This window comes from Pleurodeles waltl, chromosome 7 (genome assembly GCF_031143425.1).
Source record: "Pleurodeles waltl isolate 20211129_DDA chromosome 7, aPleWal1.hap1.20221129, whole genome shotgun sequence".
NCBI lineage: Eukaryota > Metazoa > Chordata > Amphibia > Caudata > Salamandridae > Pleurodeles > Pleurodeles waltl.
Window position 1 is genome coordinate 468255258 of NC_090446.1, and position 27673 is coordinate 468282930.

Consider the following 27673-nt stretch of genomic DNA (forward strand, 5'->3'; position numbering starts at 1 on the left):
TTCCACTAATCCCGAATCAGTGAATCAGGACCAAGACCCTAGCCTCATGCTGCAGAATGCCAGTGTTATCGAATGCCGAGGCTGCCCAGTCTTGATTCCATCTCTCGCCTCTTTATTTAGTCACCCTACAGTTCCCGTCTTTTTACCTGCCTCTTGCAGGTTATTTTTGATCGCTTCTCTCTCCCTTTTTGACCTCTTTCCCTATCTTTTTTTTCCATCCTCTTGCCCTTTTTTCTGACTTTCTCTCACTTTGTAAAAGTCTGAAGTTGAAATATAGTTTGCGGTCCCCAGAAATAAGTGGTGGTGCCACACAGAACACAAGCACAAATTAAGCACAGACAAATGTTTCGTTTAAGTGAGTAAATACCTCAGAGTCGTGTCCAACGATCTTATGAATCTTACGATCAGCACCCACTCAACCCATAGTGTTACACATTCATAACAGCTGTAACAAATGCACTAGCTAATATGAATGATTTCAAATCAAGGTGGCCTACCCCACTCTTCTAACATTAGGCTAGAATGGTAGCTTATCTGAGAAGAAAATTTAAAATGAAATTATGGAGCCTATTTATGAGACAGCATGACAGGGAAAGGGCAGGAATAAGCTGTATTTAACTCAATATGGCACAATCCTGCCTTTTCCCCTGCACTGGCATCCTTTTGGCTGCCAATCATCAACGTAGGCATCCTTGCACTGTGGTGCAAGGTGCCTGTGTTGTAAGGAGGATTGCTTTTGTGCAGGAAAGGGCACAGAAAACAATCCCCTGAGGCATATTTGTCAATCTATGTGCAGCACACATAGAAAGGAGAAGTAAGGAAGTAACAACATTTATCCTTGTTGCGCCTCCCCTGGGAAGGAATAGCATTGTGGCACATTCCCAGGTTTACCAGTTCTGGTAAATCTGGGAATACATCACAATCCATGGGAGCTATGTGGGCACATCCATGCAAAACCCATGGAATGCCTTCCCAGGGCAGAGTAACAAAAAGCTGCAATTTGCCCTGGGCTGTGTTACTCCAGATTTATGAGGCCACATAAGGCCACCTGCCTTGCATGGCTTCATAAATCTTCTTTAAGAGTTGCATCCTTCATGCATCATGTTGCATGGTGCAAGTACGATGCAACTGGGGCCATATGTTTTTCATCCAATTTAAATCCACTTACTACTGAAAATGGATCCAATGGCATGAAGTTTATCAATGTCCTTCCCACATCTTTGTAAATCATTTATCATGAACATGGTCTAAGTATATATTTAACATTACATATGATTGAAGTTCATGTTAAAGGAATATACCCTTCACAGAGCTTGCTCTTGCCTTCCTTGCAGGTTTACATCTGGGTCCTGAACCAGGATTCAGACTTCGAGAAGGCCCGGTCCTTGGGTGCCACAGGCATCATGACGGATTATCCCTCTAAACTACGAGGATTTCTGAATGCTACTGACAAGGCATCCCGACTGGCAGAAGGCGATCAAAGTCAGTGAGGAAAAGAGGAACTATGGTCACTGAAGTACTGAACAGACTTAAGAGGGCACCACGACCAGCCACAAAAGAATTGGTTTCATAGTGAGCAGCATCGTGGAATCAGTAGATGTGGACAAATCAGTACAAAAAGCAGAAAGGAGGCTTCTGTATAGGAATTAAGGCAAGAGGAGCACTACAAATTGACTAAATTTACTACTATGAAGGCAACGTAAACAGAGTTTCTTTAGTATAACTTTCTGTCAGACCACTGGCAATCAGAGGACTGCACTGCTTCAAATATTGAAGTAATTTCCCAGTTGTTATTGACTGGCTTGAATGATAGGTATGTTAATAAATAGTTTCATTTATCTGTGCTTCTATGTTTCTTGCTTTGTTCTTCACGACTGCTAACACAGTTTCTTGCAATACAACTGTAGGAGGCTGGCCTGGTTTGTAGTGGGCACCTAAGGTACTTACACCTTATACCAGGTCCAGTTATCCCTTATTAGTGAAATGTAGGCAATGTCTAGAAGCCAGGCTGTCTAGAGGTAGCTATATGCAGAGCAGCGAAGCCTGAACTAGGAGACATGCAAAGCTCTTGCAATACCAATTTAGTCACACAATACTCACACACAAGAAAGACAATACTCAGTGTTACCAAAAATAAATGTACTTTATTTTAGTGACACAAGACCAAAAATATCTTAGAGGCTATACTTTCTTAGGAGGTAAGTAATACACATATAATATATACTAGTAACCAAAATCAGGTATGTAAACAGTCATAAAATAGTGCAAATAGTGAAAATCACCACAGGCTAGAATGGGCCTAGGGGCAACACAAACCATATAATGAAAAAGTGGAACATGAATGTCGGTCCCCCCCACTAGGCAAGAGAAGTGTGTAGAGGGGCACTGGGAGTGTAAAAAACACCAAAGGTAAGTAAAGTACCCCACCCCAGAGACCAGGAAAACAGGAGCAAAGTACAGCAAGTTTCCTCAGAACACACTTGGAGTCGTAATGAAGGATTATGCAAAAACCAAGCAAGACTGCAAGACACCAACGATGGATTCCTGAACCTGAAGACCTGTGGAGAGAGAAGACTAAGTCCAAGAACAGAGGAAGAGTCCAGGACGAACAGGAGCCCATGCTAACCCAGATGAAGGTGCAAATGTGGATTCTCCAGTTAGAAGCAAAAATCTGAGATGCACCAAAGAAGACAGCTGTGGGTTCCTGTTTGGTGCAAGAGATGTCCCACGTTGAGTAGAAGAATGCAGGCTGGTTTTCATTGTTGGATTCCATCAACAAGCCTTGGCTCAAGCAAAAGACGCAGTTGGCAGGAAAAGGTGCTACCTGGACCCAGAAGGGACCTGGGGTCTCAACTCGGACTGAGTAGACAGAGGGGGCTCTCAGCACTTCAGAGAGCCCTCAGAAGACCAGGCAGCACCCACAGGAGTCCCAGGACACAGGGACAAATGAGTTGCAAATCACAATAGTCGCAGCACTACACAAAGGGATCCCACACTGCCGGAGAACAACTCAGGGAGCTGAGCATTGCAGGATAGAGTTCTGGGGGCATGGGCTATGCTGTGCACGAGGATTCCTTGGAGAAGCGCACAGAAGCCCTAGGAGCTGCAAAACACGCAATGCAAAGGGATACTGTCTGGCTCGGGGAGGCAAGCTCTTACGTCCACTAAATTTGGACAGTTGGACCTTTGGAGAGTCTGTGTCACTTCGGTCCACCACCTGTGTTTCAGGATCCACGCTCGTCATGAGAAGGCGGGACCCAGAGTACTGGTTGTTGTCGCAGAGGGTTTCCTTCTGATGCAGAGAAGTGACTCTGTCACTCCACGGGAGATTCCTTCGGTCCTTCTGGTGCAGGATGACAACAGGCAGTGCTCAGAGCATGCGCAACCTGAAATCTGTTGCAGTTGCTGTCAGGAGCTGAAATTACAGTGTTGCAGTAGCCTTCTTGGATACTTTGTTGCAGTTGTAGAGTTCCTGGAGCAGTTCTGCAGTTGATCCAATGGTGGAAGGTGAAGCAGAGGTTGCAGTGGAGTCCTGCTGGAATCTTGTAAAACCGAATCTGAGGAAACACCCAGAGGAGAGACCCTAAATAGCCCTGAGAGGGAGATGGGTCACCTAACCAGGTAAGCACCTATCAGGGGGGTCTGTGACGTCACCTGCTGGCACTGGCCACTCAGATGCTCCCAGAGTTCCCTGGCCATCCTGAAAACAAGATGGCAGAATCCAGGGACACCCTGGAGGAGCTCTGGGCAGCATCCCTGAGGTGGTGATGGACAGGGGAGTGGTCACTCCCCTTTCCTTTGTCCAGTTTCGTGCCAGAGCAGGGACTGGTGGTCCCTGAACCGGTGTAGACTGGATTATGCCAGGAGGGCACCATTTGTGCCCTCCAAAGAATTTCCAGAGGCTCTGGGAGGATAGGCTTCCCATGCCTGTAACACCTATTTCCAATGGGTAGAAGGTGTAACACCCCTCTCCTAAAGGAAATGCATTGTTCTGCTTTCCAGGGATTGAGCTGCTCAAGCCCCCGGAGGGCAAGAGCCTGTCTGTGAGGTGGCAGCAGCTGGGGCTGCAATGGAAACCTCAGAGAGCTGGTTTGGCAGTACTGGGGGTCCATGGTGGAGCCCCAGGGTGCATAGAATTGGCCCCCCAATACCACGGTCGGACTGGAGGTACAATTTCTCAATCTTAGACACCTCACATGGCCATATTTGGGTTACTGTAGGAGGCTGGCCTGGTTTGTAGTGGTACCAAGGGGTACTTACACTCTGCACCAGGTCCAGTTATCCCTTATTAGTGTAGAAGAGGTGTCTAGCAGCTTAGGCTGATAGAAAAGGTAGCTTAGCAGAGCAGCTTAGGCTGAACTAGGAGACGTGTAAAGCTCCTACTGTACCACTGGTGTCATATGCACAATATCATAAGAAAACACAATACACAGATATACTAAAAATAAAGGTACTTTATTTTTATGACAATATGCCAAAAGTATCTCAGTGAGTACCCTCAGTATGAGGATAGCAAATATACACAAGATATATGTACACAATACCAAAAATATGCAGTAATAGCAATAGAAAGCAATGCAAGCAATGTACAGTCACAATAGATTGCAATGAGACCACATAGGTATAGGGGCAACACAAACCATATACTCCAAAAGTGGAATGCGAATCACGAATGGACCCCAAACCTATGTGACCTTGTAGAGGGTCGCTGGAACTGTAAGAAAACAGTGAGGGTTAGAAAAATAGCCCACACCAAGACCCTGAAAAGGGGGTGCAAAGTGCACCTAAGTTCCCCAGAGAGCACAGAAGTCGTGATAGGGGAATTCTGCAAGGAAGACCAACACCAGCAACGCAACAACGATGGATTTCCGGACGAGAGTACCTGTGGAACAAGGGGATCAAGTCCAAGAGTCACGATCAAGTCGGGAGTGGGCAGATGCCCAGGAAATGCCAGCTGTGGGTGCAAAGAAGCTGCCACCGGATGGTAGAAGCTGTGGATTCTGCAAGAACAAAGAGGGCTAGAAACTTCCCCTTTGGAGGATGGATGTCCCATGTCGTGAAGAAGCTTGCAGAGGTATTTCTGTGCAGAAAGACCGCAAACAAGCCTTGCTAGCTGCAAAGATCACGGTTAGGGTTTTTGGATGCTGCTGTGGCCCAGGAGGGACCAGGATGTCACCAATTGCGTGAGGAGACAGAGGGGGCGCCCAGCAAGACAAAGATCCCACTCAGAAGCAAGCAGCACCCACAGAAGTGCCAGAACAGGCACTACGAAGAAGAGTTAACTGGAGCTCACCCGAAGTCACAAAAGGAGGTCCCACGACGCCGGAGGACAACTCAGGAGGTCTTGCACTGCAGGTTAGAGTGTCGGGGACCCAGGCTTGACTGTGCACAAAGGAAATCCTGGAAGAGTGCACAGGAGCCGGAGCAGCTGCAAATCATGCGGTACCCAGCAATGTAGTCTAGCGTGGGGAAGCAAGGACTTACCTCCACCAAACTTGGACTGAAGAGTCACTGGACTGTGGGAGTCACTTGGACAGAGTTGCTGAGTTCCAGGGACCAGGCTCGTCATGCTGAGAGGGGACAGAGAGGACCAGTGATGCAGTCTTTTGGTGCCTGCAGTTGCAGGGGGAAGATTCCGTCGACCCACGGGAGATTTCTTCGGAGCTTCTAGTGCAGAGAGGAGGCAGACTACCCCCACAGCATGCACCACCAGAAAAACAGTCGAGAAGGCGGCCGGATCAGCGTTACAAGGTCGCAGTAGTCGTCTCTGCTACTTTGTTGCAGTTTTGTAGGCGTCCAGATTCCTTGGCAGAAGGTGAAGAGAGAGATGCAGAGGAACTCTGATGAGCTCTTGCATTCGTTATCTAAAGAATTCCCCAAAGCAGAGACCCTAAATAGCCAGAAAAGGACGTTTGGCTACTTAGGAAGGAGGATAGGCTAGCAACCCAGGTAAGAGCCTATCAGAAGGAGTCTCTGATGTCACCTACTGGCCCAGGCCACTCAGAGCAGTCCAGTGTGCCAGCAGCACCTCTGTTTCCAAGATGGCAGAGGTCTGGAGCACACTGGAGGAGCTCTGGGCACCTCCCAGGGGAGGTGCTGGTCAGGGGAGTGGTCACTCCCCTTTCCTTTGTCCAGCTTCACGCCAGAGCAGGTCTGGGGGATCCCTGAACCAGTGTAGACTGGCTTATGCACAGATGGGCACCATCTGTGCCCATCAAAGCATTTCCAGAGGCTAGGGGAGGCTACTCCTCCCCAGCCCTGACACCTTTTTCCAAAGGGAGAGGGTGTAACACCCTCTCTCTGAGGAAGTCCTTTGTTCTGCCCTCCTGGGTCAAGCCTGGCTGGACCCCAGGAGGGCAGAAACCTGTCTGAGAGGTTGGCAGCAGCAGCAGCTGCAGTGAAACCCCGGGAAAGGTAGTTTGGCAGTACCCGGGTCTGAGCTAGAGACTCGGGGGATCATGGAATTGTCTCCCCAATGCCAGAATGGCATTGGGGTGACAATTCCATGATCTTAGACATGTTACATGGCCATGTTCAGAGTTACCATTGTGACGCTATACATATGTCGTGACATATGTATAGTGCACGCGTGTAATGGTGTCCCCGCACTCACAAAGTCCGGGGAATTTGCCCTGAACAATGTGGGGGCACCTTGGCTAGTGCCAGGGTGCCCACACACTAAGGGCCAGATGTAGCAAAGGATTTGCGCGTCGCAAACTGCGAAAATCGCCGTTTGCGTGGCGCAAATGCCTCTTTGCTATGCAGAAATGCATTTTGCGAGTCGGAACCGACTCGCAAAATGCATTTCCGACTCGCAAATAGGAAGGGGTGTTCCCTTCCTATTTGCGAGTCTGAGTGGTATGCAATACCATTTGCGACCGCGTACACGGTCGCAAATCGTATCGCAGTTACCATCCACTTCAAGTGGATGGTAACCCACTCGCAAATTGGAAGGGGTCCCCATGGGACCCCTTCCACTTTGTGAATGGACCCAAAAATATTTTTTCAGGGCAGGGAGTGGTCCCAGGGACCACTCCCTGCCCTGAAAAAATACCGAAACTAAAGGTTTCGTGTTTTTTTTTAAAGTGCAGCTCGTTTTCCTTTAAGGAAAATGGGCTACACTTAAAAAAAAAAAAACTGCTTTATTGAAAGCAGTCACGAACATGGAGGTCTGCTGACGACAGCAGGCCTCCATGTTTGCGAGTGCCTATACTCGCTATGGGGCCGCAATTTGCGACCCACCTCATGAATATTGATGAGGTGGGTCATTGCGACCCCATAGCGAGTTGCAGTCGGTGTCTGAGACACCGTACTGCATACCAATTTGCGAGTTGCAAATTGCGAGTCGCATGGACTCGCACTTTGCAACTCGCAAATTTTTTATTTGCTACATCTGGCCCTAAGTAACTTAGCACCCAATCTTTACCAGGTAAAGGTTAGACATATAGGTGACTTATAATTTACTTAAATGCAGTGGTAAATGGCTGTGAAATAACGTGGACGTTATTTCACTCAGGCTGCAATGGCAGGCCTGTGTAAGAATTGTCAGAGCTCCCTATGGGTGGCAAAAGAAATGCTGCAGCCCATAGGGATCTCCTGGAACCCCAATACCCTGGGTACCTCAGTACCATATACTAGGGAATTATAAGGGTGTCCCAGTATGCCAATGTAAATTAGTGAAATTGGTCACTAGCCTGTTAGTGACAATTTGGAAAGAAATGAGAGAGCATAACCACTGAGGTTCTGGATAGCAGAGCCTCAGTGAGACAGTTAGTCATAACACAGGTAACACATACAGGGCACATTTATGAGCACTGGGGCCCTGGCTGGCAGGGTCCCAGTGACACATACAACTAAAACAACATATATACAGTGAAATATGAGGGTAACATGCCAGGCAAGATGGTACTTTCCTACAGTTACCATTGTGAAGCTTCATATATGTGTTGACCTTTATGTAGTGCACACTTGTAATGGCATCCCCGCACTCACGAAGTCCGGGAAATTGGTTTTGGACAATGTGAGGGCACCTCTGCTAGTGCAAGAGTGCCCTCACACACAGTAACTTTGCACCTAGCCTTCAGGAACTAAAGGTTAGACATATAGGTGACTTATAAGTTACCCGGTGCAATGAAAATGGCTGTGCAATAGTGCTTGCACTGTTTCACTCAGGCTGTAATGGCAGTCCTGAAGGCGTGTTTGTATGAGCTCCTTATGGGTAGCAAAAGAAATGCTACAGCCCATAAAGATCTCCTGGAACCCCAATGCCCTGGGTACCTAGGTACCATATATTAGGCACTTATAAGGGGGGGTCCCGTATGCCAATCTGGAGTGCAATAAGTGGTCACTAGACTATAGTGACAAATTTGGAAACAGAGAGAGCATAAGCACTGCAGTTCTGATTAGTAGAACTCCAGTGAAACAGGCAAGCATACTGATAACACAGTAAAACATACTGACATATAGGACACAAACTATGAGCACTGGGGTCCTGACTAGCAGAATCCCAGTGAGACAGTAAAAACACACTGACAAACAGGCAGAAATTTGGGGTAACATGCCAAGAAGGATGGTACTTTCCTACAAAAACTTATAAGCATTTTAAGGACCAGCACTGCTGACCATTTATTGGCTAAAAATGCCTGTATAATTAACATTACAGCCTTCACGCAAGAGACCCTGGAAAGCTATAGGTTCACAATGTATCAAGATAAAAACTGTGCAGTTAATTTGGTAGAATTCTCATGAAAAACTGTTTTTATTCTGGAGACTTTTGAACCTACATGGACGACATTGGCCTTCGTCTAGCTGAAATCCAGAACTTGTTAAACACTTGTATGAAAACCAGTGTAAAGGCCTATTTCTGCAGTATGAAATTTTATATAGACTCTCAACATTTTATATTGTCCCATCTTTTGTGAAATGTTGGTACTATGATTATATGAGCACTGTCCTTCTGGCACACAGCACACAAGTGACCTTCCATTTGACACATTGCCAGATTAATATTCCAAAATGTATCAATTTCCTACACTCTGTGTCACTAGAAGTTGTAGGAAGACTTAGATCTACTTAACAAATTGTTCCACTAGTATCTAGCCTTTTCACCTTGCTATTCAAGGAACCAATCACAGTAATCAGGAGGAGAAAATATGTTGTTTACATTAAATTAGGTAAACATCAAAGCATAGTTATAGTGTACAATGGTAGCCTAGTTTTTTGGGCGTTGCATTCGGGCAACCAACCAAAGGAGCATTTTGAAGTAGCCTGAATTCGACATGCAGTGCTTTGTAAAACGCCTTCATGAGTAGATAATAATTGTACATTATTCCTGGATGAGTAGGGTGGAAAGTGATATATGTATGTAGGAGTGTTTATATGTGTGCATGTGGGAGGCCACACTTGTTCGTGTATTGAAAATTCCCCTTAGGAAGATTCCCTGGTACCCATGTGGAAGACAGAGACTAGAGTATTAATCTGAGCTGTGACTAAGCTCCCCTGGAACCTAAAACAGATCCATAAGCCACATAGCCAACCTCACAGAAACAATAATGATAGTCGAAGAAACAAACAACTTTGGCCCATATTTATACTTTTTTTGCGCAATATTTGTGTCATTTTTGTATGCAAAAGTGACGCAAACTTACAAAATACAATTATAGGGGCAGGTTTATGGAAAGTGTGCTGAACCGAGTGCAGTGCACTTTCCCTGCACCCCTTAGCACCCCCCTACCACCACCATATGTGTGCCGCATTTAAAATACGGTGCTCCATGGCGCAGGGTAGGGGGCAGTAGCATCATTTTGCATGACGCTATTGATGTACTTTGCAGGAGTAGCGCCACAATATTGGCGCTATTCCTGCAGAGTACCAAGGGCTCCATTCTAAGGAATGGAAGCCCCCTTTTAACGCCTGCTCTTGAGCAGGCATTAAAAGTGCCATAAAAAATGGCGCAAGGAAATCTCATAGATTTCCTTACGCCATTCTTCCGGTTTTCCTAACGGGGGAACGCCCCCTTTGCATACATTATGCCTGGCGCAGGCATATTGTAGCGCAAAGGGTTACAGGGTGGCGCAATGCATGCATTGCAGCACCGTATAAATATGACGCTGAGATTTAGGCCTCTTTGGGCCACATTAACGTCATAAACAATTACGTTAATGTGGCGCAAGGGGACTATAAATATCCCCCATATTTTGTAAGTTTGCGCTGCTTTTACTTCAAAAACATGACGCAAATGCAGCGCAAAATAAGTATAAATATGCCCCTTGAGGTCCAAACTAAGTTAAATAGAATGTTAGAATTAAAAAAGCAAAGAAAAAGGGTGACAACTGGTTCAGGAGTTATGATGGAAAACTAAACTCTGACGAGTTCGTGGCCTGCAGCGTTGCAGGGGCTTCAGGGGCCTATGTTTCGTCCCAGCCGGCGTGCGGCAATGCACGAATAGTAGACCCTGACGTTCGCTGGACAGGATGACCAAGCATGTTGTGTCTGCAAGAAAATCGAAAAGGCGTAATGCCACTGCGAGAAAATAAAAGAGAAAATAATGTGCAGTAAGTAACGTCAAGCAGGCCCCCTCGTTGGTTTTAAAAAGATGGCTCACTAAGATTTGATTTTTTTTGGTTTCGAATGTGCAGTTTAAAATGTGTTTATAAACTGGCATGATCCACCCATGTGGTGTGCAGTGGTGGTTTGTGCAAGGAGAAGCCCGAGGAAAATAGGTTTTGACAATTTGCCTTGTTCTCAAGTAAATTATAATTTGCTGTAGATAATGACCTGCACAGAATTCAACTATGGTGGGCATAACTGGCGCAATTCTCTCTAGCGTAATTACTCATAAGAACATCAGAATTATTTGTAATTATGCATAATTATGTGATAAGCGTAATCCAGCATTTAGTGTTAATTTCTTGGTGTAAAATCCATTCTCAGGATCAAAATGGGCCAGAGGATGCATTTTGCACTAAGAAAATAGGAGTAAATGCTACAGGGCACAAACAGCAATAGCCAACAGCTGCTCGCTGTCTGTTAGTTTGTTGTTCCTGTTCTCCTGCAGTAGGATTTTTGCCCCATATTACTCCAGCTGGATTCATTGCATAATTTCGGGCATTTTGCATCACAAGAGTAATCGTGATTACTTAAATTACCCGGTGACTCCAGCACAATTAAAATTTGGCCCAGGCCTAAATACAGCACAACCTTCAAATGCTTTTTCGATTGTATTAAAAAGTATTGTATGCAAAGTCAGCCAAATGTCCCAGGCCCGTAGTGTGGCTAGCACCAGCTTGTATTTCTTCCTGGCAGTCTCCTGCCAGCTCCCACTCACTTGAGCCACGATTGCCACCCAGTGGGGCACGCTTCTAGCTGCCTCAAAGGTCTGCAAGCTCAGCTCCGGGGGCGATTGTCGGCACCCAAATTAGACACAACTTGTGTTTAAACATTCCAGATTGCTCAGATGCTAAAACTGTGAAAACATTAAAAGATGCCGACCTCTGCCATTCGTTTCTGAAATTCTATTATGACATTTTAGACAGAAACGGTGAATACGTTAAAATGCGTTTTTATGTACAGATTAAAATGTTTTTATGCACAATTATTTTTTTCATATACTCACTTCTTTAGTAAGATCTGCATTGTTCGTGTGAGCCCCTGCCTTTACATTAACCACTGATTTGCTTCTGTTTCCAGTGCACTGAATAATGCGGAAGGATAGTTTGTGTGTGCGCGCAGAGGATGTGAAATGCATGTACGAATGTGTGTGAGAGAGTATACACATGCGTACAGTGGCGTGGCAATCGTTCTATGACACCTGCTGTAAGCGTTAGAAAACGTACCCTTGGTGGCACCCTTGATGTAGAGCCTAGAGGCAGGGCCGGCTTTAGTGGGGTGCGACTGTTGCAGCCGCACTGGGGTGCTACCTGTAGGAGGCTGGCCTGGCTTGTAGTGGATACCAGAGGTACTTACACTCTGTGCCAGGTCCAGTTATCCCTTATTAGTGTATATGAGGTGTTTCTAGCAGCTTAGGCTGATAGAAGGTAGCTATGGCAAAGCAGCTTAGGCTGAACTAGGAGACATGTAAAGCTCCTACTATACCACTGGTATACACAATATCATAAGAAAACACTATACACAGAGTTACTAAAAATAAAGGTACTTTATTTTTATGACAATATGCCAAAAGTATCTCAGTGAGTACCCTCAGGATGAGGATAAGTTCTGGACACAAGATATATGTACACAAACCAAAATTAGGTAAGTAATAGCAAGAAAAGTAATACAAACAGTGTAGAATTACAATAGATTGCAATAGGAGCACATAGGTATAGAGGCAACACAAACCATATACTCCAAAAGTGGAATGCGAAGCACGAATGGACCCCAAACCTATATGAGCTTGTAGAGGGTCGCTGGGACTGTAAGAAAACAGTGAGGGTTAGAAAAATAGCCCACCCCAAGACCCTGAAAGGTAGGTGTAAAGTGCACCTACTACCCCCAGAGAGCACAGAAGTCGTGATAGGGGGATTCTGCAGGACGAACAAACACCAGCAATGCAACAACAGTGGATTTCCGGACCTGAGTACCTGTAAGACAAGGGGAACAAGTCCAATAGTCGCAACAGTGTCGAGAGTGGGCAGGAGCCCAGGAAATGCCAGCTGAGGGTGCAAGGAAGCCGCCACCAGGTGGAAGAAGCTTGGAGTTCTGCAAGAAAGAAGAGAGCTAGGGACTTCTCCTTTGGAAGAAGGATGTCCCACGTCGTGATGAAGCTTGCAGAGGTGTTCCCATGCAGAAAGACCACAAACAAGCCTTGCTAGATGCAAGGGTCGCAGTAGAGGTTTTTGAGTGCTGCTGTGGCCCAGGAGGGACCAGGATGTCGCCACTTTGAAGAGGAGACAGAGGAGGCGCCCAGCAACTCAGGGAGTCCTCACAGAAGCAGGCAGCACCCGCAAAAGTACCTGAACAGGCACTTGGTAGGAAAGTGAACCGGAGTCCATACGAAGTCACAAAAGGGAGTCCCACGACACCGGAGGACAACTCAGAAGGTTGTGCACTGCAGGAAGGAGTGCCAGGGACCAAGGCTTGGCTGTGCACGAAGGAAATCCTGGAAGAGTGCACAGGAGCAGGAGCAGCTGCAAATCAGGCGGTACCCAGCAATGCAGTCTAGCGTGGGGAGGCAAGGACTTACCTCCACCAAACTTGGACTGAAGAGTCACTGGACTGTGGGAGTCACTTGGACAGAGTTGCTGAGTTCCAGAGACCACGCTCATCAGGATGAGAGGGGACCCAGTGGACCAGTGATGCAGTCTTTTGGTGCCTGTGTTAGCAGGGGGAAGATTCCGTCGACCCACGGGAGATTTCTTCAGAGCTTCTGGTGCAGGGTGAAGGCAGGCTACCCCCAGAGCATGCACCACCTGGAAACAGTTGAGAAAGCTGGCAGGATGAGGCACTACAATGTTGCTAGTAGTCGTCTTGCTACTTTGTTGCGGTTTTGCAGGCGTCCTGAGCAGTCAGCAGTCGATCCTTTGGTAGAAGGTGAAGAGGGAGATGCAGAGGAACTCTGGTGAGCTCTTGCATTCGTTATCTAAAGAATTCCCCAAAGCAGAGGCCCTAAATAGCCAGAAAAGGAGGTTTGGCTACCAAGGAAGGAGGATTGGCTACCAAGAGAGGTAAGAGCCTATCAGAAGGAGCCTCTGACGTCACCTGCTGGCACTGGCCACTCAGAGCAGTCCAGTGTGCCACCAACACCTCTGTTTCCAAGATGGCAGAGGTCTGGGACACACTGGAGGAGCTCTGGGCACCTCCCCTGGGAGGTGCAGGTCAGGGGAGTGGTCACTCCCCTTTCCTTTGTCCAGTTTCACGCCAGAGCAGGGCTGGGGTATCCCTGAACCGGTGTAGACTGGCTTATGCAGAGATGGGCACCATCTGTGCCCATCAAAGCATTTCCAGAGTCTGGGGGAGGCTACTCCTCCCCAGCCTTCACACCTATTTCCAAAGGGAGAGGGTGTAACACCCTCTCTCAGAGGAAATCCTTTGTCCTGCCTTCCTGGGCCAGGGCTGCCTGGACCCCAGGAGGGCAGAAACCTGTCAGAGGGGTTGGCAGCAGCAGCAGCTGCAGTGGAGACCCCGGAAAGGCAGTTTGGCAGTACCCGGGTACTGTGCTAGAGAACCAGGGGATCATGGAATTGTCCCCCCAATACCAGAATGGTATTGGGGTGACAATTCCATGATCTTAGACATGTTACATGGCAACGTTCGGAGTTACCATTGTGACGCTATACATAGGTAGTGACCTATGTATAGTGCAACCGTGTAATGGTGTCCCCGGAATCACAAAGTCCGGGGAATTTGCCCTGAATGATGTGGGGGCACCTTGGCTAGTGCCAGGGTGCCCACACACTAAGTAACTTTGCACCCAACCTTCACCAGGTGAAGGTTAGACATATAGGTGACTTATAAGTTACTTAAGTGCAGTGGTAAATAACTGTGAAATAACGTGTATGTTATTTCACTCAGGCTGCAGTGGCAGGCCTGTGTAAGAACTGTCAGAGCTCCCTATGGGTGGCAAAAGAAATGCTGCAGCCCATAGGGATCTCCTGGAACCCCAGTACCCTGGGTACCTCAGTACCATATACTAGGGAATTATATGGGTGTACCAGTATGCCAATGTGAATTGGTAAATTTAGTCACTAGCCTGTTAGTGACAAATTTGGAAAGCAGAGAGAGCATAACCACTGAGGTTCTGGTTAGCAGAGCCTCAGTGAGACAGTTAGGCATCCCACAGGGAACACATACAGGGCACCTACTTGTGAGCACTGTGGCCCTGCCTGGCAGGGTCCCAGTGACACATAGTCTAAAACAACATATATACAGTGAAATATGGGGGTAACATGCCAGGCAAGATGGTACTTTCCTACACTGACCTGAAGAGGGGCGCTGACCTGGGGTGGACGGTGCTGTGTTTAGCAATAACTTACAATTTAAAAGCACCAGAAGCAGAGTTCCATGTGCTCCCACTGTCAGATAACAATAAAAATGTCAAGATAACTCTTGTCAATAATGTTCCTGCTAGAGAGAGAGAAAGTGAGTTTTGGCCAGTGGCAGTTTTGACTTGCATAAAGTAGCGTAAAGGGTTAATATGCCAGTTGCAAAGAACAGATCTGTATTTTATGTGGACAGCTGAGTGGATTAGTAAAGATGGCCTATCCCAGCGCTTTAAAGCAAATGAAATGTATGTGCAAAAGTGGCTATGCAAAGATGAGGGGCACTTTTGTCGGATGATAGTGCAGAAATTCAAAGAGGAGGTAATGGGGTGGGGATGCAAGAAAGAATGTCGCACAGGGCGCCACCAGTTCTAAAGCTGACACTGCCCAAAGGCAAGCTCAATGTCTCTGGACTCTGGCAAAGCAGCCAAGTTTCTCAGGCCCATGCGTAATGTGCTGCTCCACTTCAGCTTTTTTTTTGCATTCTGGGAGTTGTAGTCTTGTTTTATAATGGAAAACCCAAGTCTACAAGTCTCAGAATTCAAGGAAAATACCTGAAGAAGAGCAGCACATCACGCATGACCTGAAAAACTTGGCAGGGTAGCTCAGGGAGAGGCTGCTTGAGCACATACAGCTGAGCCCGACATCAAAGAAGGGCTGTGGAAATTATAGCTGTGAGGAGGGTAGAGGCTGAAGCCTGAGGTAAGGGAACGAGCGTGCATGGAGTATAGGTGCCAGGTTTACCAGATCAATGCTTGTTTGGGACTAGGTAGGTCAGTCCCTTTTTTCTCATAGTTCTGGTACTTGTAGTCGTATTTAACCCAGTGTAAAACCCAATCAATCCCAGAAATCTAAGGGAAAAATATGATCTAACTAGTCACTTACGGCAGTGGCATAGGGAAACTTGAGCGCCCCCCCTTCCTCCCCCTTTCAAAGTACTTTGAAGGGGGTGGCCTCAAGACAGGAGACCAGACAGAGACCTCCCATCCGTGCACAGTGTACTGTGCTGAGGGAGCCCCCCTAGAGCTCGGGCTCCCCTGTGCTGCAGGGGCCTTTGTTATGTCACTGACTCACGATGGGGTTGGGGAAGAAGAGGAATCCATGGAAGACTTGAGAGAAAGAGAGACAAAGACTAGGGAACTCGAAGAAAACTTAGATCTAGTGACAAAGAGCTGCTGACCGTCCCCTGCATCCGTACTTCCAGATCTGGTGGTAGATCTTTTCCCTTTACCACCTCTTCGGCTAGGAATCATTTCCCCTACCACATCCGCACCTGTTCAGACTTTGCAAAGTTCAAAGAATTATTGAAGACTTGGTTGTTTTAGTTTGATGTTTTAATCTGATGCTGTTCTCTGTATCAGTGAAATGCCAAGGTACAGCTTTGGGTGTGAGTCGTTGCGCTATATTAAATGATAATAATAACAATATTTTTAGGATGCTGCACAGAAGCCTAGGCATCTGTGCAACACGGCTTAAAGTAAATAAAAACTAAGTGCTATGGAGCGGTCAACGGTGGCCATGCGTATCTCTTTGTCTTTATTTATCAGTAACTACTTGACTTTGTTAATCTATGGTTAAAGCAGAAAAAATTGGTTCAAAGTTAATTACACATTGCTCTCTTCACTTGCCCAAGCGGTAGCCCACTGCACTTTATTTATTGCCATCTTCTACTGCCAAGTTGAGTAAAGGAGGGCATTCTTAGTTTTCTTGCTTGCATTATGAACCCTGGCATAATCTCTTTTTGATGTTTTATAGTGCAATTTTGATCCAAAATCATTATAGGGCTTTCGGTACAGTGCCAGATTACATTATAGTATGGCAATTTTTTTTTTTAAATGGGCGCAAAGGAGACTAGGTGATTTGCCCAGAATCACAGGAGGATGAACCGCACCCAGGACTAGAACCGGGTGCCAGATTTATCATGGCGTTGTGCTGCCTTATAACGCGTAAGGTAACACAAGGGCAACCCAACACTAAAGTCAGATTTACCAGGTAACGTAAGGCCACCTTGTGTGGCCTGGCTCTGCTTGGTAAACCTGAAGTAGCGCAAGTTGCTGCCTTGCGTTAGTCCCCCTAGCGGGGCATTCCATGGGTCGAGCGTGGGTGTTCCCAAGAATCCACTCATGAATTCTGGCTCATTCCCAATTTACCATTAGTTGTAGACCTGGTAATGCGTCAAAATGCTACGCCTTCCCAAAGGAGGCGTAACAAGGAGAAATATCTTTATTTCTCCTCGTTTTTTTCCTCTTTCTACATGTGCTGCATTCTGCTGCACACAAAGAAAGATGAAAAAGCTTCAAGGGACTGTTTTTGTGCAGGAAGGAGCCCCTTCCTGCAAAAAAACAATCCTGCCTGCAACGCAGGCACTCTTGTACAACGGGGCCTGCGGTGGCGCAAGGCAGCACGTTGTGCACCAGTGCAAGGAAACGGCAGGAATGCGCCTTATAATGTTAAATAGGACGCATTCCTGCCATTTCAAACTGCACTGCATTGAGGTGCATGAACGTTTGATAAATGTGTCCCCCAGTTCTCCAGCCCCAAAATCATCAGCTCAAACCGTCCTATTGGCTACAGGATTCTTTGAGTTTCGTTTCTATCAGCATTCATTGTTAGTGTGAAATATAGGGCAAACTAGAAGAATGAAGGTAGCAGCAACTGTATATTAAGCAGTGGCAGCACTGAAAATGTGTCAAACATTTGTCACAAATGAACGCAGAAAAAAAGGGGATGGAATAAGCTAAAAATACCAGGATGGGCAATGATAGCATATTAAAGACTGGCAGCACGTTTATGATTCAATTGACTTGTCCTGTGGCTGCTCGTGCATTAATAATACTGTCCTATTGTTTTGTTTTCCTCTCTGGCCCTATAACTGATTATCATGCTATTTCGTTTACTAAATAGCAATTTTCAGTTCTGCTGATACCCGATGTTTTTTTTTGGCTGTAAATCGACTCCATATATTTTGTTTGGAAATTCAACCTGTTCCTCTCCTGTTATGGGGCTTTTCGATGCCAGGAAGGACTATCCAATGGTCAAATTAAGTGAGAAATGTGCAATTAAAGTTGAACCAATTTTTGATGCATCAACAGTACATTAACAAAGCCAAATAGCTATTTATAAGGAAAACAAAGTACTACGGCATGGCCAGCATTGACTATGTCATAGCGCTTTGTGCCGTGCTGCTGTCCGATATACTTCCAAACAGCATGGATGGTTTGGGGGAGAGGGCGGATGGTAAAGTCAAAGGGGAGGAGAGTGGGAAACAAAACATTGTGCAGCAGGGGGTGGTGGGGTGGGTTAAAGAGAGTGCTAGCAGGTGGTGCAGGGGGGCATTTTTAAAATAATGAATGGCGGGAAGAGCGCAGGTTAAATATATCGGATGGCGGGAGGAAGGGGTGGAGGGTGACCCAATGGAGAGATGGAGGAGTGTAGGATGTTAACACCACAGAGGGTGGTGGTAAAGGAAAAAGATTGCAAAGGCATGCACTCTTACAGTGCATGCCGAAAAGTAAAAAAAAAAAAAGTACCTGCAGGAGCCTGCAGCCAGTGGAAGGACACTGGCCTCAGGAAGCTGTACTTGATCTATGCTCCACAGCACAACTGAAGACTGAAGTCCAGGAGGAAGCCAGAGGCCAGAAGGAGGCACTGACCTATAGGAAGCAAGGAAACAAGAGTGACGTGGGAGCCAACCAATGGTAAGTAAAGGTAAATAATGGGTGGGCTTTAAGGTCCTTTTAAGATGTTTTTCTTTCACAAGCATGGCATAGTTGCTATGTGGCAAAACCTAAAAAGTAATGGATAGAATGCTTGAATTAGTCTCAGCTACTGGTAAACACTCAGGCTGCATTCCAATCCATCATTATTTTGACCACCTTGCCACCTCAGTTTGTGCCCAGCCATATGTAAGTCAGTCCTGACCAGGGCACAAGTCGGGGGTTATACAGAGGTAGATGGCGCCAACCCTGCCAAGAAGTTTGGCCCCACTAAAGTGTTCCAAATTTGTCCCGGTGTTGGTTTCAGACACCGGGACACTTTAAGCAGTGTCTTCTTGTTGTCTGCTTTCATTCAACGCAGCAACATGCAGATGGGGAGGGGGGTCTTTCTTATTTTAAAACCAGGCTGGCCCAAAACAAAGGCTTAAGTTATGGGGCTATCAGGCCTCCTTTTGTTTGAGTTTTCTGGCTGGGAGCTACCTGGAGCCTCACCCCTTAAATGCAATTATTTTGTTTTATTTCTTTTAGAGCACTAGTAATCCCAGTGCAGGGTGTCAGAGCACTTTACATCACATGTAAACATTGTACTTTGACAATAAATTAAGAGTGTGTAAATCAATGTACAGAATATGTTACATAAGACAGTGAGGGTTACAAGTTGTAGAAGTCACATGTCCTTCATAACTCACTATGCTATTTTAGAAGGATTACAATTTATGAATTGCAAGTATCAAAAGGATCGTTGTGTTAAAAGCAGTAACCCACGTCACAAAACACAGATCTCTCCAGCAAATGTGTTAACCTCCAGAGTTATCTTACCATTATTATTATTATCTGAGATTTACTGTGCATACAAAGATCTCTGCAACAGGTGCCGTAACCCCATAAAATATTTTAAAATGCAGACTTTGGAACCAATTAAGCAGAACACATTTACTTTCACATTTCTCCTTGCTGCCAATTTCTTTGAGGAAGAGTTGTAAAAAACATAAGTGTATAAATTGAGGCCCAGATTTTCTGCTGGGGTTGCGTCACATTTTTGGCACAACCCCAACAAAAAAAATCTCACTAGTTGAATCTGGTAATGCACTCAAAAGTACGCATGATAAAACTGCTAAACATATGTCTGAGGAGTTAAGATCTGATGTCACTCTTTGTGATCTTACTTCCTGTGAGATCATAGGTTGTGATGCCACTTCCTGTGACATCACTTCGGGTGATGCCATGTGCGATGTCACGAGCCATAATGTCATGCGCCATGATGTCACTTGCATACTGTCTAACTTGGTTAGTACCTCACTTCTCTTTTTAGGACTTGTGCCCTGGTCCTCACCCTGATCCACAGAGAACAGTCCAGCTCAAACTGCCTGGCAAGGTCCTCCCTGAAGACAGATACAAGCATCCCAGCACTGATTTCACCCTAGTTAGGTCTCATCAGCCAGGTATTGCTTAGTTCCAGTAATACAATGTGCATGGGACCCATGTCTAGGCATACCCATCCCGCTTATCCTTTTTTAGCTTCTCAAGCATCTCATCAAAATGTGTTTCTAGTCAAACAGAAGGTTGTGGGCTTGCTGCTGGATCTCAGGTTTCAGCGCAGAGATACAGAGCCAGATGTGGTCCCTAAGGAGGATGCTGGCGTTGTTGCTCATGGAGGCTGTGTCTGAGGCATCCGACGCACATCAGATGTTAGCGTGTGAGATCGCCTTGCCCTCAGACTCTATCTCCTTCCCTTTTTCCTGAACTTTTTTGGGAGGTGCTTAAGGAGCTCCTCCACATCCTCCCAGTGTGTCTTGTCATACCTGGATAGGAGAGCGGCTGATGTGGCTATTTGCCAATAGGTAGCTGTTCCTATTGCTACTCTCTTGCCCAATGCAGCTATCTTTTCACTCTTCTTGACTGAAGGAAAAGTTTCATCAGTGGCTCCGGAGGAAGCACGCTTGCTCGACGTGTGGACTCCAAGGGAGTCCAGTGGGACCTCTCCCTTAATGTATGCTGCGTTGAAAGCAAAGATCATAAATGTCTTTTGACCCTATGGATGACGATCCTGGCCTCAGAAGGTCCCTTGAAGTAATCAGAGGCAGATTTTAACATGTCTTTAGGCATAGGGAGGAACTGTACTGAGTGCTCGGGCCACAAGAGCATCTTCATCAAGAAATCCTCCTCCTCCTTGATGACATACACTTCATCCTTATAGTATGCTGCAGCCCTCTTGGTATAGTGCAGTGTCATTAGGGTTGAGGCCCTGACTGGGTAGGGGTTTCAGTCAGGATCACATGGGGAATCCACATGATGATCATCCCAGGGCTCGCTGGTGGAACCCTCATCTCTGAGCTGATCATGAGGACTGAATGCAACACAGGGCAACCTAGTGGTGAATCAGGGTAGGAGGGACCATCTTGTCACTCTGGTGGAGGCAGTGGGGTAGGGGTGCATGGGCACAGTAGAGGGTGACGGGGTGAGGGGATGGACGGTGGGGCAGAGGCACAGGACTAGTGGCTGGGTATCTGCATCTCTTGGCTGTGGGTTCTGGGGACCGAGGTCTGAGAAAAGGCTCTTTCTCAAAGGTGAGACTCCTCTTGTGTGGCTTTGGCTTTGAAGGTGATGGTTTAGCAGAGATCTTACCAGTAACCAGGCGTATGAAGAGGTGCAGTTGTCTAGCATATAACTCCTGCTGAAGCCTCCAACATATTTGGCCTTGGCATCTCTCTTGCTGGGCGTTAATGACAGTTACAGCCTCTCCTTTATCTTCAGACACCCCAGATGATTTCTGAGCCACTGGTGGCTTTGGTGCTGAGGAGGGCTTCTGAGACAAGGAAAGTGTAATTGTTGATGCTGGCTTGTGGATGGGAGCCAATGGAGGTGTCAGTGCTGGCCTCAGATGGTGGCGCTGGTGTTCTACGCCCTGGAAGCAGCTGGGGCTTGACGGTTGATGAGGGTCAATGCCCTTACCTGGAGACTTAGTGGGTTCTGAAGCCTTTTGTCAGTGCTTACCATATCCTGAAGGCTAGTTTCTCTGCCTCCGTCTGGCCTCTTTTGTGGATGCTTGCAGGCATAATCATAACTTTGGGCATGGTCTTCATCGTGCCCCATATTCGGTACTGGATTGACATGCTCGAGCTGATCGCCAGAGTCGCTCGACAGCACAGACTCAGAGCTAGAGGATGTCTGCACCAGTAGGAAGCACAATGGTCTGGCTTCCTTTTGTTCTTAGGCACCAAGAGGGTATTCCTCCCTAAAGATATCCAGGGTGCCAGAAAGATCCTGTTGTTGCATGTTACTGTGCATCCAGTGGTGTTGTCTTCGGCACCAAAGAGTTTTTTTTGGAGAGGAAGGTGAGGCACCAAGGGCAATTGGTGTTGTCATGGTCAGGGGATACTTACAGATTACAAACCTTGCAGTGGTCTACCGGAGGATATTTGGTGTGACAACGAACAAATTTGTGGAATGGTGTTCAATACATCACCTGTGCAACATTCTCATGCAATGGTGGATCATGAATGGTGCTGGTCCCCTAAGGAAGACCAGGCCCTCCATGCCTTCCATGGACCACAGTGGTCTTTGGACTCTTTGAAGGTTGTGCATGTTGGAGCAGAGACAGGATACAAGCTCAAAGGACCTTGACATGGTAGGGTAGAGAAAACAAAGGGGCAGATGAAAAATGTGAAGAAATATGATGACATTGGAGCCCCCTTAGGCCGTGATTTATACTTCTTTGTGCTGCATTAGCGTCATTTTTTGACGCAAAAGAAGCACAAACTTACAAAATACAATTGTATTTTGTAAGTTTGTGTCACTTTTGCATCAGAAAAATGATGCTAATGCGGCGCAAGAAAAGTATAAATCAGGGTCTTAGTGCGAATCTGAATCTAAGGGTGGACAAAACAAGCTGCGATGGAGTCACTGCCCATGCACAATAAACACTAAGAGGAGGAGTCACATAATATCTTGTGACTCAAAGACGTCTCTAAATAAAAACAACTTGCAAAGATCCAAGCTGAACACTAGCTGGCAGGAGTATGCTCAGCTAGTGTATATAGAGCCGCACTTGTTACAAAGAAAGTTCCCTGATGTCAGGAGTGGAAGGGTACAATTCATCCAGTCAAAAGTATGGTTAACAAGCTATGCACATAAAGAGGCAGGACAAAAACTAGAATAGAAAGGAAAGCCATCAAATGAGGAGAAAGAGAAAGCTATCCAATCATGAGCAAGCGCTGGCCCAAAGCCCTATCAATGTAGTCTTGTACTGGAAACAGTAGGTGATTTGTGAGAAAGTAGCCTCTTTCTAGCATGGTTACCCCCTCTTTTGGCCTGTTTGTGAGTGTGCGTCTTCAGTGTGTTTTTACTGTGTCACTGGGACCCTGATAGCCAGGACCCCAGTGCTCCTAGTGAAAACCCTATATGTAAGTGTGTTTTGCTTGTCTCACTGGGACCCTGCTAGCCAGGACCACACTGCTCATAGTTTATGGCCTAATGTGTGTGTTGTTAGTAGTGCTTAACTGTGTCACTGAGGCTCTGCTAACCAGAACCTCAGTGCTTATGCTCTCTCTGTTTTTTAATTTGTCACTATAGGCTAGTGACTTAATTTACCAATTTTAATTGGCACACTGGACCACTCTTATAACTCCCTAGTATATGGGACCTAGGTACCCAGGGCATTGGGGTTCCAGGAGATCCCTATGGGCTGCAGCATTTCTTTTGCCACCCAGAGACTAAGAGGAGCTCAGACAAACCCTTTCACAGGACTGCCATTGCAGCCTGCGTGAAATAGTGCACACACTATTTCACAGCCATTTTCACTGCACCTAAGTTACTTATAAGTCACCTATATGTCTAACCTTCAGTTACTGAAGGTAAGGCGCAAAGTTACTAGGTGTGAGGGCACCCATGCACTAGCAAAGGTGCCTACACATAGTCCAGGGCCAATGCCCAGGACTTTGTGATTGCGGGGACGCCATTACACGCGTGCACTACATATAGGTCAATACTTATATGTAGCTTCACAATTTTAACCCCAAGTATGGCCATTTAAGGTGTCTAAGATCATGGAATTGTCACCCCATTCCAAATCTGGTATTGGGGAGCCAATTCCATGCACCCTGGGGGCTCCAGCATGGGCCCCCAGTACTGCCAAACCAGCTCTCTGAGGCTTGCACTACAGCTACAGCTGCTGCCGCCTCACAGACAGGGTTTTGCCCTCCTGGAGTCTGAGCAGCTCAGTCCCAGGAAGGCAGAACACAGCATTTCCTTTCGGAGGAGGGTGTTTCACCCTCTCCCTTTGGAAATAGGTGTTACAGGCTGGGGAGGGGTAGCCTCCCTCAGCCTCTGGAAATGCTTTGAAGGGCACAGATGGTGCCCTCCTTGCATAAGCCAGTCTACACCAGTTCAGGGACCCCCAGTCCCTGCTCTGGCATGGAACTAGACAAAGGACAGGGGAGTGACCACTCCCCTGTCCATCACCACCCCAAGGGTGGTGCTCAGAGTACCTCCAGTGTGTCCCAGACTTCAGCCATCTTGCTTTCCAAGGTGTGGGGACACTCTGGAGGCCGCTGAGTGGCTAGTTCCAGCAGGTGACGTCAGAGACCCCTCCTGCTAGGTCCATACCTGATAAGGTAGCCAATCCCCCTCTCAGTGCTATTTAGGGTCTCTCCTGTGGGTTTCTCTTCAGATTCTACTTGCAAGATTCCAGCAGGAATCCTCTGCAACTACTACTTCATCCTCTGACCTCGGATCGACCACAGACTGCTCCAGGAACCGCTGTAACAGAAGGGCTACTTTTCCTCTGCAACTTCAGCTCCAGACAGCAACTGCAACAGTTTCCATGGTGTGCACGCTCTGGGGACACCCTGTCTTCACCCTGCACCAGAGGACTGAAGAAATCTCCTGTGGAGTGACAGAGTCACTTCCCTGCTCATGCAGGCACCTTCTAAGTCGACGACCGGTCCTATTGAACTCCTCTCCTGGCGACGAACGTGCTCCTTGGAACACAGGTAGTGAACCCCTTCGACACAGACTATCCTGAGGTCGTGCTGTCCCAATTTGGAGGAGGTAAGAGAGTGCCTTCCCTGAGTATGACAGTACCCCTGTGCACTGCGTCTTCTTCACCTCCTGAGGCCTCTGTTTACTATTTGCAAAATTCCTTTGTGCACAGCCTGGCCCAAGTCCCCAGAACTCTATCCTGCGACGCTCAACTCGCTGAGTTGATCTCCGGCAGCATGGGACCCTCCTTTGTAGTGCTGCACCAACCGCATTTTGTACCTCCTTTGTCCCCATGTCCTAGGACTCCCGTGGGTGCTGTCTGGTCTTCTGAGGGCTCTCTAAAGTGCTGAGAGCCCCCTCTTCCTCCTCACATAGAGTTGAGGCCCACAGGTCCCTCCTGGGTCCAGACAGCACCATTTTGACACAAAATGCGACTGCCGGAACCAAGGCTTATTGGACAAATCTAGCACCAAAACTAACCTGCATCCAACTTCTCTTGATGGGACATCCAGTGCATCATGCAGGAACCGGCTGACATCTTCCTTGGGTGCATTTCTGCAGTCTTCGTTCAACCAGGGACTCTTCTTTTGCACCCTCTTCTGGGTTGGCAGGGGCTCCTGTCCTTCCTGGACCTTCTTTCGACTTCCGGACTTGGTCTCCTTCCTTTACAGGTCTTCAGGTCCAGGAATCCACCATTTGTTGGTTGCAGTCTTGCTTGGTTCTTGCAATAACTCTTATCACGACTTGTAGTGTGTCCTAAGGAAACTTGCAGTACTTTACTCCTACTTTCCTGGGCTCTGGGGTGGGGTAATTTACCTCCCTTTACTGTATTCTTACTCTCCCAGCGATTCTCTAAACACTACACTTGTCTAGGGGGGAGTTCGTGGTTCGCATTCCACTTTCTTAGTATATGGTTTGTGTTGCCCCTAGACCTATTTTCTCCATTGCATTCTATAGCTTTTTTTTATTGTTTGCACTATCCTATGTCTAATTACTTACCTTATTTGGGTGTCTAGTGTATATATTGTGTATAATACTTACCTCCAGAAGGAGTATTGCCTCTAAGATATTTTTGGCCTTGTGTCACCCAAATAAACTACCTTTATTTTTGGTAAGACTGAGTATTGTCTTTACTTGTGTATAAGTACTGTGTAACTATAAGTAGTATTGCAGAAGCTTTGCATTTCTCCTAGTTCAGCCTAAGCTGCTCTGCTATAGCTACCTCTATCAGCCTAATCTGCTAGAACACTACTACATTTAACTAATAAGGGATAACTGAACCTGGTGTAAGGTGTAAGTACCTAAGGTACCCACTACAAACCAGGCCAGCCTCCTACATGATACATAACCCATATTAAAATCGTTTCTAGGCTATACTTAAAATATGATCTCTCACAATAGGAAACTTCTAACAAGCATTGACAAAGCCAATAGGTCTCACCTATGCAAGAGCTATTGGCTTTGCCAATATGTTTTAGTCATGTTGTACACCAGCACGGATGCTGTTCAGCATGGCTAAAAGTTAGTGGTGTAGAGGAGAGTCATGTAGAGTGTTGTTGAGTGAAATGGCAAATAGTGGAATAGAGTGTTGTAGAGTAGAGTGGCAAAGAGTGTTGTGTATTGGAGTGGCACAGTATGGAGTCACTTAAAGCAGCATACACTGAAGTGGCATAGAGTAGAGCGGACTGGTGTAGAGTGCATTGCCATAGAATGTTGCAGAATATAGTAGTGTAGGGTGCAGTGGCACTGAGTGCAGTAGCATTGAATTCAGGGGCATATAATGCAGTGTCGTAGAATGCAGTGGTGTAGATGAGAGTGGTGCATAGAAGAGTGCAGTGGTCAGAGTGAAGTGGTGCGGAGTAGAGTGCCACAGAGTAGAGTGGTGCAAAGTAGAGTGGCATAGAATCCAGTGGCATATAGTGCAGTGGTGTAGAGTGGAGTGGCATAGAGTTGAGTGATGCAGAGGTGCAGAGTAGAGTTGAGTGGTATAGAGTGCAGTGGCGTAGAGTAGGGTGCATAGAATGCAGTGGCATAGAGTGTGGAGTAGAATAGAATAAAGTTCTGCAGAATGGAGTATAGTGCCGCAGAGTGCAGAAGGATAGATTGCAGTGGCATAGAGTGGAATACCACAGGGTGGCGTAGTGCAGAGTACAGTGGCATAGAGTTCAGTGGCGGAGAGTGGAGTGTTGCAGAGTAGAATGACATAGAGTGGAGCAGAGTGGCGTAGAGAACAGTGGCATAGAGTACAGTGATGCAGAGTAGAGTGCAGCGACAGAGTACAGTTGTATAGAGTGCATTCGTGTAGAGTGCAGTGGTTGAGTGTAGAGTGGCGTTGAGTGCAGTGGCGTAGAGTGCAGTGGCAGAGAACAGATTGTTTCAGAGTAGAGTGAAGTGGCGTAGAATGGAGTGGTTTAGGGTAGAGTACAGTTGAGTAGATGAGCATAGAGAGTAATGGCATAGAGTAAGGTGGTGTAGGGGGCAGTGACAAAGAGTGCAATGGTGCAGAGTAGGTTAGAGTGGCGTACAGTGGATTGGTGTAGAGTGCAGGGGCATAGAGTTGAGTGTTATAGAGTAAAGTACATTGGCGTAGAGTGTATTGGCATAGCATGCAGTGGCATAGAGTGCAGTGTTGCAGAGTGACATATAGTACAGTTGGGTAGAGTTGAGTTGTACAGAGTAGACTGGTGTGGCATAGACTGGAGTGGTGTAGAGTCAAGTGGAGAAGAGTGCAGCGGTGTAGACTAAAGTGGCAAAGAATGCATTGGCATAGAGTGGGGCAGGGCAGAGTAGAGAGGAGTAGCATTAAGTAACAGTGCAGTGGCATAAAATGGAGTGGTGCAGAGAGCAGTGGCATGGAGTGGTGTAAAGTGGAGTAGCGCAGAGTAGAGTCTAGTTGTGTGGAGTGGTGCAGAGATCTTGGACTGGTGTAGAGCTAAGTATGCATGGTATGGTAGCACACTGCCTTTTCAATTGAAATGACCATTACATTAGCACAGACAT

At 46.8% G+C, this 27673-nt stretch overlaps 1 protein-coding gene across 2 annotated transcripts in view; it reads left to right on the forward strand.

The window, feature by feature from the left end:
* GDPD3 (glycerophosphodiester phosphodiesterase domain containing 3) overlaps positions 1 to 27673 on the forward strand; it is a 148944-nt gene that overhangs the window by 117674 nt on the left and 3597 nt on the right. Inside the window, exon 10 of one of the 2 annotated variants that reach the window (XM_069244060.1) lies at positions 1335 to 1838. The exons of the other annotated variant lie outside the window; for it this stretch is intronic. Coding sequence (XP_069100161.1) covers positions 1335 to 1490 — 156 coding nt within the window. The 3' untranslated portion in view covers positions 1491 to 1838. Of the gene's footprint in view, positions 1 to 1334; positions 1839 to 27673 lie in introns of those variants that run through there. 2 annotated transcript variants of the gene reach the window in all.